The following is a 15,000-nucleotide window of genomic DNA, read 5'->3' on the forward strand; positions in this document are numbered from 1 at the left end:
CAGAAATTTTAAAAGTTTAGCAGATAAGCGTTTCCTGTCCCAGACAAACAGCCAATGGCTGCGTCTCATTTAATTCCCAATGTACCACCGTTGGCTGAGACAGCTTTTCCCAACACCCACACCCTTGGAAAAAGCTTAAGAACTCTGGAATCCAGGGATGTCATTGCGAACCCCCCTCCTTTCCTGTTCCCACAGAGATCTCATGCATGTATTGATTTGTTTATTTAGAGAGGGGGCCGGGTGATTGAAAGATTCAGGGAGTAGAGAAGGGGGGTGGGGGCTAGTTAAACTGGGTTCCATCAAAGGAACCCATGACATTCCTGGCACTGTTTTCTTGAAATGGATTTATAGCTTGTATTTGTAATAGAAGCTACCCGACACCAAGACCTTTTCTTTTTTTTTTTTGTCTAACAGGCAAGAATTTTACAGTTTGAACGAAAAATGTACGCAGGAAAACCTCTTTCCTTATCCATGACTTGAACACCGAAACTGGACGGAAACAAATATATTTTTAGGAGGCGACGTTTATGAATGAGAAAGTCACTGTTTTATTCCACACCCCAGTTTGCCACTGCTCAAACCTGAAGGTTCAATCAGTCTGTTTTATATAGCGCCTTTCATAGGGGACCACAATCACAAAGCTCTTTAAAAGGTTCTGAAACTAATTGCAGTCAATAAACAATTGTAGACGAATCACAGATCTGCTGATGACAATTCCAAGTAAACGGTTTTGAGAATCCAGCCTTAGATGCGTCTCTAAGACGTGGGCCTAATTCGAACGCACATAAAGACACACCTCCTTCCAGCGTTGCCATGGTCACCCAGTCTGTCCAATCAGAAACCCCCTCGCTGCTGCTGCAGGACAGACGGACGCGGTATTTGGTGAACGGAGCCAGGCCCGGGACCACGTGACGCAGGGGCGGAGCCTTGACGTCCCGTTTGTAGATCACGGGGCCTCCGCTCAACTCGGAGACCTGTGCCAACAGAAAAGGAGGAGAGGGGGTGGATCAGCAGAGCGCCCTCTGGCCCACATCTCCCAGAAAAGGAGAAGTCGCGTCACTTCTGCTTGATCAGTGGCTGCGAGTCACGCTTCTGTAGGTGGCAATCCAAGTTAAGAATGAACGACAGCAGTGCTGACCACATTGACTTCCCAGCCAAACTTCAACTCTCTCTCAGCAGCATCTTGTCAATCGACTTGTGTTATGATGCATTTCTATCATCTGCAAGGCGGGGGGGGGGGCAGGTTAATAGTTGCACCCTGGTGCACAGACATCTAGGAAATAAACTACAAGAAAAACACATTAGTTTAGATTTATTTCAGGCCTGTCCTTTAGATAAGATTCATGTTGCACAGCAGTGTGATCCAGTCCAGGTTTTACTACCTGCTTGATCAGCCCCAGTGTGAGCCCCACTCACACTGCCCCTGACCCCAATGTGCAGCGGGTGTGTCTTATTATTAAACTCCTCGGGAACAAGCTCAGGTGCGTCTGATTATTAAACTCCTAGTGAAACCAGGACTGGATCACACTGCTGTGCAGCGGGAGTCTGATTATTAAACTCCTAGTGAAAGCAGGACTGGATCACACTGCTGTGCAGCGGGAGTCTGATTATTAAACTCCTAGTGAAAGCAGGACTGGATCACACTGCTGTGCAGCGGGAGTCTGATTATTAAACTCCTAGTGAAACCAGGACTGGATCACACTGCTGTGCAGCGGGAGTCTGATTATTAAACTCCTAGTGAAACCAGGACTGGATCACACTGCTGTGCAACGGGAGTCTTATTCTCATCCACAAGATACCTTGAAAAATAAATATAGTCCTCTAAAATAAAACATGATGATTCTGTGAATTTTACTCATAAAAATTCAAAACCAAAAAAAAAACTGAACTGAAAAAAGAACTGTTTCTCAGCGTCTCTGGCCGAGAGTAGCTGTCTGGAGTAACTCGCGGTCTGAAAGAATGCACCAGCAAGCACATCTTCAGAGACCCCCCCCACCGGACTGAAACCACAGGGCTGCTGATTTCAGTTCACCACAGTGGTGCTGTGAATGGGGGGGGGGGGGGGGGGGGGGGGGGTTGAACTTGAAACGAACAAACAAAGAGAAAATCAGACTCTGTGACCTGGGTCCCGTTCTGTCCTACAGACCCTGGGTCAGAGAGAGAGAGAGAGAGAGATCCCATTCAGCAGTTCTCAGTAACGCGAACAGAGAGTTTGTTAAATTTTGGTCACACACCCAGAGAGAGAGAGAGAGACAGCAAAAAGTTTCCCCCCATGGTTGCACAATGCATTTGCCAGTTTGTACTGATTTATCATGCCTGCCTGTGTTGTACTGTGCTGTATTACACTCTGCTGTGCTGGTACTGTGGAAGACTTGTGTAAGGCGAGAGGCGACTGTAGCGTGCCTGAAAGTCTAGAACCACGGTGACTCACGACCTTCAGAAAACAAACACTGTCTCCAAACACTGCCCAGAGCAGCCGGACTCAGAAAACTGGCAGTTTGTTTTTCTTAAGAAACCAAACTCAGACAGAAAGAGAGAGAGAGCTGAGATGTTTGATGAATGAGATCATGATGTATGAAGGGCTGGGTGCTCAGTACCAAAGGGATTGCTCATTTCTGAGGTAAAACAGTCAAAAACAATGGCGACAATCTGTATGTTCAAATCTCTTGTAAACGTTTCCCCACTGTGAAAGCCTAGTAAAGCACAGGGAATCAGGACCGCTGGCCGCTGGAGCACTTGAGGAGAAAACCAGAGGGACACGGAGACCAAGAAAGAGAAAAACAGAAAATAAGAAAGAGAGAAGTGAAAGAGCTGAGGCAGCAGATGGACGAAAGAGTCAAGAGAGGTGAGCTGAGCTCTGCACTGCAGAATGAAAACACTGAGTTACAACACAACACCCCAATCCACACCCTAACCCTGACCCCAACCCACACACACACTGCCCCTGACCAAAATCCACACTCACACTGCCCCTGAACCCAATCCACACTCACACTGCCCCTGACCCCAATCCACACTCACACTGCCCCTGAACCCAATCCACACTCACACTGACCCTGAACCCAATCCACACTCACACTGCCCCTGAACCCAATCCACACTCACACTGACCCTGACCCCAATCCACACTCACACTGCCCCTGACCCCAATCCACACTCACACTGACCCTGACCCCAATCCACACTCACACTGACCCTGAACCCAATCCACACTGACCCTGACCCTGACCCCAATCCACACTCACACTGACCCTGAACCCAATCCACACTGACACTGACCCTGACCCCAATCCACACTCACACTGACCCTGAACCCAATCCACACTCACACTGCCCCTGACCCCAATCCACACTCACACTGACCCTGAACCCAATCCACACTCACACTGCCCCTGACCCCAATCCACACTCACACTGACCCTGACCCCAATCCACACTCACACTGACCCTGAACCCAATCCACACTCACACTGACCCTGAACCCAATCCACACTCACACTGACCCTGAACCCAATCCACACTCACACTGACCCTGAACCCAATCCACACTCACACTGACCCTGAACCCAATCCACACTCACACTGACCCTGAACCCAATCCACACTCACACTGACCCTGAACCCAATCCACACTGACACTGACCCTGAACCCAATCCACACTGACACTGACCCTGAACCCAATCCACACTGACACTGACCCTGAACCCAATCCACACTCACACTGACCCTGAACCCAATCCACACTCACACTGACCCTGAACCCAATCCACACTGACACTGACCCTGAACCCAATCCACACTCACACTGCCCCTGACCCCAATCCACACTCACACTGACCCTGAACCCAATCCACACTCACACTGACCCTGAACCCAATCCACACTCACACTGACCCTGAACCCAATCCACACTCACACTGACCCTGAACCCAATCCACACTCACACTGACCCTGAACCCAATCCACACTCACACTGACCCTGAACCCAATCCACACTCACACTGCCCCTGACCCCAATCCACACTCACACTGCCCCTGACCCCAATCCACACTCACACTGACCCTGACCCCAATCCACACTCACACTGACCCTGACCCCAATCCACACTCACACTGCCCCTGACCCTAACCCTGACCCCAATCCACACTGACCCTGACCCTGACCCCAATCCACACTCACACTTACCCTGAACCCAATCCACACTCACATCCTACCCTGCACCCAATCCACACTCATGGGGTACACTGACCCTAACCCTGACCCCAATCCACACTCACACTGCCCCTGACCCTAACCCTGACCCGAATCTACACTCACACTGACATTGAAGGAAGAGAGTACATTTACCAGTTAAACACACACAGATCTTATTTCCACACGCTACCTGCATGGAGTACACAGTAATGGGGTACACCCCCCCGAATCCGGGCTCCCACGAGATCTCTAGCGACCGGTTGGTTCTTGAGTACAGCTTGAGTTTCTGAGGCTTGTCTGGGATAACTTTCAGATGTAAAAAAAATACAAAGAACTTAAAACCACACGCAACTTTCAGGAAATCACTCTTTACTTGTTGTTACTCTTACAATAATTAATACAAAAATTTACCATAGTTTACCTGTACCTCTCTGTGCTTTACAATGCTTAATGTGCTTTACCAGACCTCTCTGTGCTTTACAATGCTTCCCTATGCTTTACCAGACCTCTCTGTGCTTTACAATGCTTCCCTGTGCTTTACCAGACCTCTCTGTGCTTTACAATGCTTCCCTATGCTTTACCAGACCTCTCTGTGCTTTACAATGCTTCCCTATGCTTTACCAGACCTCTCTGTGCTTTACAATGCTTCCCTGTGCTTTACCAGACCTCTCTGTGCTTTACAATGCTTCCCTATGCTTTACCAGACCTCTCTGTGCTTTACAATGCTTCCCTATGCTTTACCAGACCTCTCTGCTCTGTTTTATATGGGTGAAGTTGCCTCGCCTTCCCTGCTCACCCCTTGAATTTTGGGGAGCCCCTAGCTTGGCACAGTATGTAGTTAAGGGACCCTACCTGTGACTGTGCCCGTCGTGGAAGTGGCCACCCCTTTCTTGTTGTGAGCTTCACACGAGAACGAGCTGCTGCTGTTGAGTCCTGCAAGACAGACAGACAGACAGGCAGACAGACAGACAGGAAGAAAGGAAGTCAGTCACTCAATAATAAAGTCGTCTTCAGGTCAGGAACCCTGTTCACAAAATCCCAAGGGCTGTTTTCTATGGACTGCAAGGGCGCTGGAGCTAGGTGTGCTGGGGGTGTGGCAGCACCCCCTGGCTTTGCATGGCTTCCATCATGCCCTGGGGTTACAGTTTTCTTCAATGGCTTTCAGCACCCCCCCTTTAAAAATCGTTCCAGTGCCGGCGATGGACTGTTTTGTAATGAAGTTTCTTTTAGTGTTTGTGTTGAAGACACAGAAAAGACTTATGGAAACACTGAAGCTATCAAGTTGCTTTTAAGTATCTCTGAAAACTGCAGAATTTCCTCTAGCTGAAGGAGTGCTGTAACGGTTTCAGGTTTTTTTTGTACGTTTTTTTTTTTTTTTTTTAAATGACACGCGCCTTTTTGTTTTTGAAGTTTGCAATTGAAAGCAGATGGCTTCAGGAAGGAGGCTTGCTGTCCTGCTGACGAAGGGAACAGGATGTTTTTTTAATTTTAGTTTTGTGGTTGTTTTTTTTTTTTTTTAAGAAAAGCTGAGCAACAAATTTTGGTTCTTCTTTTTTGGAATCCTTATTCTTAAGTTTTGTTTTATTATGTATTTGAAAGGCACAAAAGAGGTTTGGGAGGGGGGGGGGGGTTACTATACCTATACAAACATACTTCTGAAATATCGCAGAACTGTAACCTGAGAGTTGTAAAAAGGAATGGGGTTTTTTGGTTTGTTGTTCGTAAGGAGGATTATGTTTGAAAGCCTTGTTTAGCACCACTTGAAATAAGGGAGATAGTGATAACATTACTAGTGCTAATGAGATGTACTATGTATTAAAACTCTGGCTAGCGCTCTTTATAAATGCGAGGCTTGGTGCTCCCGTGGAAAAGAAAGTCGCTTCACCTCCTTGTGCTCCGTCCTTCGGTTGAGACGTAAAACAAGCGAGGTCCTATTGGAAGAGACTCTGCAGCAGCAGCAGCTGTGACACGTGGTTCGCAAAAGTGTTTGAATAACTGCAAAACTTCATCCCTAAATTAAAATGGTCTCTGTTTAAAATCTGTTGTTTTTTTTTAAAAGCAGAGCAGACGTGACCGCGGTGGAAACCACGGCGACTCGCCACCCGGGGGAAATCAAATCAAATCAAACAGTTCTGTGGTTTAAAAATGTAAAACACATCTCTCATGTGTTATTTACAGCCAGCTCTGTGATCCAGGCAGTGACTAACACAAACGACAGTTAGTCTAAATATTATAACTTATGATTCAGTAGCTCTGTCTGGGCTGACAGAGGGCTGCAGCTGGAAGGCTCTGTGGCTGTTTCTGTAACTGGCAGGGAGGGATACCCTTATCGTACACAGCGCAGCCTGACAGTGATTCGGCTCAGCCCTCCTGAAGGTCTTTCTAATCTCCTGATGGATGTGTTGATCAGAGGGGTGTCCGTACCTCTGAGAGTGAGCGTGGAGGGGGACAGGGCGACGGGGTCGAGCAGCATGTTGAGGGGGGCCCCGTCCTGCAGCCAGATCACCCTCACTGGCTCCGGGGGGCCGTGCGCTCGGCAGCTCAGATTGAGGGTCCTGTTTGCCACCACGGCAAAGTCCCGGGGCTCCTCGGAGAAATGGGGTAACCCTAGAGAAAGAGGGGAGACAGACAGTGCAGAGAATTCAAATAGAGTCCCTTAGACTATACAGCACTAGACTCTTATATTGATGTGATCCAGCCCTCTGAAATGTCTTTATAATATACAGCACTAGACCCTGATATTGATGAGACACAGCCCTCTGAAATGTCTTCATAATGTACAGCACTAGACCCTGATATTGATGAGATCCAGCCCTCTGAAATGTCTTTATAATATACAGCACCAGACCCTGATATTGATGAGATCCAGCGCTCCGAAATGTCTTTATAATATACAGCACTAGACCCTGATATTGATGAGATCCAGCCCTCTGAAATGTCTTTATAATATACAGCACTAGACCCTGATATTGATGAGATCCAGCCCTCTGAAATGTCTTTATAATATACAGCACTAGACCCTGATATTGATGAGATCCAGCCCTCTGAAATGTCTTTATAATATACAGCACTAGACCCTGATATTGATGAGATCCAGCCCTCTGAAATGTCTTTATAATATACAGCACTAGACCCTGATATTGATGAGATCCAGCCCTCTGAAATGTCTTTATAATATACAGCACTAGACCCTGATATTGATGAGATCCAGCCCTCTGAAATGTCTTTATAATATACAGCACTAGACCCTGATATTGATGAGATCCAGCCCTCTGAAATGTCTTTATAATATACAGCACTAGACCCTGATATTGATGAGATCCAGCCCTCTGAAATGTCTTTATAATATACAGCACTAGACCCTGATATTGATGAGATCCAGCCCTCTGAAATGTCTTTATAATATACAGCACTAGACCCTGATATTGATGAGATCCAGCCCTCTGAAATGTCTTTATAATATACAGCACTAGACCCTGATATTGATGAGACACAGCCCTCTGAAATGTCTTTATAATATACAGCACTAGACCCTGATATTGATGAGACACAGCCCTCTGAAATGTCTTTATAATATACAGCACTAGACCCTGATATTGATGAGACACAGCCCTCTGAAATGTCTTTATAATATACAGCACTAGACCCTGATATTGATGAGATCCAGCCCTCTGAAATGTCTTTATAATATACAGCACTAGACCCTGATATTGATGAGATCCAGCCCTCTGAAATGTCTTTATAATATACAGCACTAGACCCTGATATTGATGAGATCCAGCCCTCTGAAATGTCTTTATAATATACAGCACTAGACCCTGATATTGATGAGATCCAGCCCTCTGAAATGTCTTTATAATATACAGCACTAGACCCTGATATTGATGAGATCCAGCCCTCTGAAATGTCTTTATAATATACAGCACTAGACCCTGATATTGATGAGATCCAGCCCTCTGAAATGTCTTTATAATATACAGCACTAGACCCTGATATTGATGAGATCCAGCCCTCTGAAATGTCTTTATAATATACAGCACTAGACCCTGATATTGATGAGATCCAGCCCTCTGAAATGTCTTTATAATATACAGCACTAGACCCTGATATTGATGAGATCCAGCCCTCTGAAATGTCTTTATAATATACAGCACTAGACCCTGATATTGATGAGATCCAGCCCTCTGAAATGTCTTTATAATATACAGCACTAGACCCTGATATTGATGAGATCCAGCCCTCTGAAATGTCTTTATAATATACAGCACTAGACCCTGATATTGATGAGATCCAGCCCTCTGAAATGTCTTTATAATATACAGCACTAGACCCTGATATTGATGAGACACAGCCCTCTGAAATGTCTTTATAATATACAGCACTAGACCCTGATATTGATGAGATCCAGCCCTCTGAAATGTCTTTATAATATACAGCACTAGACCCTGATATTGATGAGATCCAGCCCTCTGAAATGTCTTTATAATATACAGCACTAGACCCTGATATTGATGAGATCCAGCCCTCTGAAATGTCTTTATAATATACAGCACTAGACCCTGATATTGATGAGATCCAGCCCTCTGAAATGTCTTTATAATATACAGCACTAGACCCTGATATTGATGAGATCCAGTCCTCTGAAATGTCTTTATAATATACAGCACTAGACCCTGATATTGATGAGATCCAGCCCTCTGATGTGATCCAGCCCTCTGAAATGTCTTTATAATATACAGCATTAGACCCTGATATTGATGAGATCCAGCCCTCTGAAATGTCTTTATAATATACAGCACTAGACCCTGATATTGAATATACAAAGTGAACCTAAACAATAGCTTGAGGAATAGATAGCTGTGATGTTTGAGAGCTGCTTTGCTCACACTGTTTGCTGTGTCTTCATCACTTTTACATCTGGACTGAGAATGTCTAGGATTGCTTTTCCAAAAAATGTGCTCTGACAGGACCCCTGTTTCCTGTCAGTGCTGCAAGCAGACTAACTAGGGCAGCGCTGTTCACCCCTTCATCTCCAGCCATCACCTCCCCACATGGAAACAGAGGGCTAATCCTAGTTATCTTTAAATGTAGTTGCATTTATTTTTACCAGGGGAATTTGTTTTTGAAGACAGTGAAAAAGACCTCCAGTCAAAACGTTTGCCATTGAATTGACACTGAAGACACTGAGAAAGACTTCTAGTGGAAACGCTTGCCATTGAATTGACACTGAAGACACTGAGAAAGACTTCTAGTGGAAACATTTCTCATTGAATTCACACTGAAGACACTGAGAAAGACTTCTAGTGGAAACGCTTGCCATTGAATTGGTTTAGTTTCTTTTAAGAGCAGCTTCGCAGACTCTGGCCGCTGATTCTTTTGCCTCCTCTGTCTTTTGTATCTGATCACGCCTGACCTGTCCTGTTTGTCAGAGTCAGATGCTGGCTGCTGTTGTTTTGCAGTTTGATCGGATTGTGCTGACTGTGCTGCCGAATGTGCTTCCCTTTGAACTCTCACTGCCAATACCAGCAAGTGATAAAGGTTACAAAGAATGCACTGCTGAACTCAGAAAGGATATGTGGGTGTGACAAGCCATAGTGCAGAACTGCTTTCTCAAGCACTGTGTAAAAGTTCACTGCAGTGGCCCCCCCTGCTTTTTCCTGGTTACACTGTACTCTGCATTTACTGTAGTTTACCACAGTTTAAATATGTTTTAGCATGCCTTGCTATGCTTTAATACACTTTACCAGATCTCTCTGTGCTTTACCGTGCTTTCGCTGTGCTGTACTACACTGTGCTGTGCTGTTACTATGGAAAACTTTTATAAGGGTTAGTTTACCATGGTTCATTTTTTTTACTATGCTTTACCACACCTCTCTGTGCTTTACAATGCTTCCCTATGCTTTACCAGACCTCTCTGTGCTTTACAATGCTTCCCTATGCTTTACCAGACCTCTCCCTGCTTTACAATGCTTGTCTATGCTTTACCAGACCTCTCCCTGCTTTACAATGCTTGTCTATGCTTTACCAGACCTCTCCCTGCTTTACAATGCTTTCCTATACTTTACTGTACCTCTCTGTGCTTTATTCCACTTTGCTGTGCTGTTCACATGGGAGACTTTTATAAGAATTGTCACTGGCCTTCAAGTCTGTGATAACATTTACACATTTAAACCCTGTTTTCCAGCTGAATGCTTGGGTCTCTGAATCCCTGGGGGTCGTGTTGGGGTCCCTACCTTCCAGCTCCAGGTACCCCTCCTCAGAGAGGAGCTCTCCCCCCTCCTCAGTCAGGACACACCGGTACCCCCCCATGTCAGACAGCTGGACAGACGAGATCCTGGGAGGGAGAGGAAGACAAGAAGCATGAAAACACTCTCTCGCACCACCCTTCCCTCGCCCTTCACAAGGGTTACCCTCGTATTGTTTAACTGTCATTTAGCAGCTTTCCCCCCATGCTTTTCTCATGGATATGCTATGCATTTGCCATACCACACCTCACTGTGCTTTACAATGCTTCCCTATTCTTTACCAGGCCTCTCTGTGCTTTACAATGCTTCCCTATGCTTTACCAGACCTCTCTGTCTTTTACAATGCTTCCCTATGCTTTACCACACCTCACTGTGCTTTACAATGCTTCACTGTGCTTTACCACACCTCTCTGTGCTTTACAATGCTTGTCTATGCTTTACCAGACCTCTCTGTGCTTTACAATGCTTCCCTGTGCTTTACCAGACCTCTCTGTGCTTTACAATGCTTCTCTATGCTTTACCAGACCTCTCTGTGCTTTACAATGCTTCCCTGTGCTTTACCAGACCTCTCTGTGCTTTACAATGCTTCCCTGTGCTTTACCAGACCTCTCTGTGCTTTACAATGCTTCCCTGTGCTTTACCAGACCTCTCTGTGCTTTACAATGCTTCCCTATGCTTTACCAGACCTCTCTGTGCTTTGCAATGCTTCTCTGTGCTTTACCAGACCTCTGTGCTTTACAATGCTTCCCTATGCTTTACCAGGACTCTCTGCGCTTTACAATGCTTCCCTATGCTTTACCACACCTCTCTGTGCTTTACAATGCTTCCCTATGCTTTACCAGACCCCTCTGTGCTTTACAATGCTTCCCTGTGCTTTACCAGACCTCTCTGTGCTTTACAATGCTTCCCTATGCTTTACCAGACCTCTCTGTGCTTTACAATGCTTCCCTATGCTTTACCAGACCTCTCTGTGCTTTACAATGCTTCCCTACTCTTTACCAGACCTCTCCATGCTTTACAGTGTTTTTACTGTGCTTTATTACAGATGCTCACTGCAGCTCGCTGATGGACAGCCACTCTTCCTCCACCCCCAGGGGCAGGGTCATCTGGTTGGTGTCGGACATTTCCAGGGGCTCTCCATCCCTGCTCCAGCCGATCTCAGGGGGTTCCCCGAAACCCCGGATCCCACAGCGGAGTCTTACAGGCTTCCCCAGCGATGAGGTCACATTTCCAGGGCTCTCCTCAAACTGCCTGCCTGCGGAACACAAACAGAAGGGGGCTCACGACAGAGCTGATGGGAATGCGTTCATAAAGCTAGTCTTCTTAATGCAGAGCTGTAACTGTTTATTTTGTTTTTATCCCCCCCCCCCCATAGTGAAATCATAGCAAAGTGTGAATCCCAGGGGTGAGAAGATGTGGGGTTCCCCGTTACATGGTAGTGAGCACCACCAGCCTGTAAAGGTCCCGAGAGTATGGACCAGGGGTCCCCAGTCCCCCCCAAGGGTCCGTCTTTCTTTCTGTCCGAGGGGTCCACTTAAACTGCGGCCAGTGTAGAGGTTCCCGAGAGGAGTTTGGACTGGACGGAGCGCCTTATCTGTTTGCAAGCAGTGCTGTCTGGACTACCCCCCCCCGCAGTGTATTTCGATCATAGTCAATTCGTCTTCGTACACAGTGTCAAAAAAAGCTATGTGGTAAAGCACAGAGAGGCATGGTAAAGCATAGAGAGGTGTGGTAAAGCACAGAGAGGTCTGGTAAAGCATAGGGAAGCATTGTAAAGCACAGAGAGGTCTGGTAAAGCATAGGGAAGCATTGTAAAGCACAGAGAGGTCTGGTAAAGCATAGGGAAGCATTGTAAAGCACAGAGAGGTCTGGTAAAGCATAGGGAAGCATTGTAAAGCACAGAGAGGACTGGTAAAGCATAGGGAAGCATTGTAAAGCACAGAGAGGTCTGGTAAAGCATAGGGAAGCATTGTAAAGCACAGAGAGGTCTGGTAAAGCATAGGGAAGCATTGTAAAGCACAGAGAGGTCTGGTAAAGCATATTAAAAACACAAACCATGGTAAACTAACCCTTATAAAAATGTCCCATAGTAACAGCACAGCACAGTGTAATACAGCGCAGTGAAAGCATGACGAAGCCCAGGGGAGCACTGTAAACCACTTTTCCACTGAATATATTTAACGAGCCCAGGCCAGGAGCAACAACAGCACAAATCCCAGGAATAATTTCTCCTCGGAATACTGTTTCCTTTCCTGCATCCCAAGTGGTTTAAAAGTCCCTGGGGGGGGGGGTCACTTTATTTTTGTTCAGCCTTTAGATCTTCGCCATGGGAGAAGGGAGCAGAACTCTCCCACACTCCCCCTCTCCCTGCCTCTCACAGCGAGGGGAGAGGAGGGAGGGGGCTGCATTTCTGAAATGACTGCTCTGTTTCTCAGGCTGTGCCCCCCAGCTAACCCCTCTCAGCCCCTGTTTTGTGTCAAACCCATGCTGAAGGAGTTTGAAATGAAATCCCATTGAATGTCTCTCTCTGTTGGGTTTTAGTTCTTTCACTGCTGGCTGGCTGGCTGGGCTTTTGTATTTGGACGTTCGGATATTGTTTCAGAATTGGAAACAAACACTATCCTGTGATTTTGAATTAACCGGATCCACTACTTCTTAGTTTCAGTGGAAATCTTCGGCACCAAGTTTGTTACATTCTCTGTTAGCATTTCTAAAGACTTCTAGTGGAAATGTTTGCACTGAAGACCCTGAGAAAGAATTATATTGATCACTGTTGTGTTTAAAAGTGATGGTATAATTATTAGTAGTAGTAGTTTGCCTTTTTTATTGACTTTACCAGACCTCTCTGTGCTTTACAATGCTTCCCTGTGCTTTACCAGACCTCTCTGTGCTTTACAATGCTTCCCTATGCTTTACCAGACCTCTCTGTGCTTTACAATGCTTCCCTGTGCTTTACCAGACCTCTCTGTGCTTTACAATGCTTCCCTGTGCTTTACCAGACCTCTCTGTGCTTTACAATGCTTCCCTATGCTTTACCAGACCTCTCTGTGCTTTACAATGCTTCCCTATGCTTTACCAGACCTCTCTGTGCTTTACAATGCTTCCCTATGCTTTACCAGACCTCACTGTGCTTTACAATGCTTCCCTATGCTTTACCAGACCTCTCTGTGCTTTACAATGCTTCCCTATGCTTTACCAGACCTCTCTGTGCTTTACAATGCTTCCCTGTGCTTTACCATGCTTCCCTGTGCTTTACCAGACCTCTCTGTGCTTTACAATGCTTCCCTGTGCTTTACTAGACCTCTCTGTGCTTTACAATGCTTCCCTATGCTTTACCAGACCTCTCTGTGCTTTACAATGCTTCCCTATGCTTTACCAGACCTCTCTGTGCTTTACAATGCTTCCCTATGCTTTACCAGACCTCTCTGTGCTTTACAATGCTTCCCTATGCTTTACCAGACCTCTCTGTGCTTTACAATGCTTCCCTATGCTTTACCACACCTCTCTGTGCTTTACAATGCTTCCATATGCTTTACCAGACCTCTCTGTGCTTTACAATGCTTCCCTATGCTTTACCAGACCTCTCTGTGCTTTACAATGCTTCCCTATGCTTTACCAGACCTCTCTGTGCTTTACAATGCTTCCCTGTGCTTTACCAGACCTCTCTGTGCTTTACAATGCTTCCCTATGCTTTACCACACCTCTCTGTGCTTTACAATGCCTGACTATGTTTTTTCTGTGCTGTCACTGTGCTGTGCTTTTACTATGGGACACTGCTATAGAGTATACTTTTTCATATATCAATTATATTTGAAGTCAGTAAGAAAGATTTCTAGTCAAAACTTAATGTAACTTATTACATTTACTTTAGCATTTCTGAAGACAATAACGCTTGTGAAGTGTAACAGTTCCTATTGCCACACTAATGGAGTTCAGGGTCATCCTATGAGATTGTCAAAACAAACAAAAAGGCCTCTCCCAGCCCCTTAGTATCCCCCCCGCTTCCAATCCAATCTCACAAAAAGGTTTCTCAATTGTCCATTCCAGCTGAAGATACCTCTGTGTGCGAGACTGGGGGTGTGTGTAGCTCTTTGAGAAGGAATGGAGCGACAGGGCAGAATCAAACAACAGAACAGGGTTATTATGAAAGCAGACAAACTCAGGTTCTCTCTCTCGTTGTAAAGCACAGAGAGGTCTGGTAAAGCATAGGGAAGCATTGTAAAGCACAGAGAGGTGTGGTAAAGCACAGGGAAGCATTGTAAAGCACAGAGAGGTCTGGTAAAGCATAGGGAAGCATTGTAAAGCACAGAGAGGTCTGGTAAAGCATAGGGAAGCATTGTAAAGCACAGAGAGGTCTGGTAAAGCACAGGGAAGCATTGTAAAGCACAGAGAGGTCTGGTAAAGCATAGGGAAGCATTGTAAAGCACAGAGAGGTCTGGTAAAGCATAGGGAAGCATTGTAAAGCACAGAGAGGTCTGGTAAAGCATAGGGAAGCATTGTAAAGCACAGAGAGGTCTGGTAAAGCATAGGGAAGCATTGTAAAGCACAGAGAGGTCTGG

General features: G+C 45.9%; 1 protein-coding gene across 4 annotated transcripts in view; it reads right to left on the reverse strand.

The window, feature by feature from the left end:
- Positions 1–15,000, reverse strand: part of LOC121303727 (tyrosine-protein kinase receptor UFO-like) — a 34,014-nt gene that overhangs the window by 17,067 nt on the left and 1,947 nt on the right. For all 4 annotated transcript variants that reach the window (XR_005947861.1, XM_041234508.1, XM_041234507.1 and 1 more), the window contains exons 2-7: positions 11,495–11,696; positions 10,430–10,530; positions 6,621–6,803; positions 5,049–5,129; positions 4,387–4,502; positions 797–974 (exon numbers count right to left, since the gene is read on the reverse strand). Coding sequence is in view for 3 of the 4 variants with exons in the window: in XM_041234508.1 (XP_041090442.1) it covers positions 797–974; positions 4,387–4,502; positions 5,049–5,129; positions 6,621–6,803; positions 10,430–10,530; positions 11,495–11,696 (861 nt within the window). In the remaining variant the exon portion in view is untranslated. The remainder of the gene's footprint in view (positions 1–796; positions 975–4,386; positions 4,503–5,048; positions 5,130–6,620; positions 6,804–10,429; positions 10,531–11,494; positions 11,697–15,000) is intronic.

Source organism: Polyodon spathula, chromosome 35, assembly GCF_017654505.1.
Source record: "Polyodon spathula isolate WHYD16114869_AA chromosome 35, ASM1765450v1, whole genome shotgun sequence".
NCBI lineage: Eukaryota > Metazoa > Chordata > Actinopteri > Acipenseriformes > Polyodontidae > Polyodon > Polyodon spathula.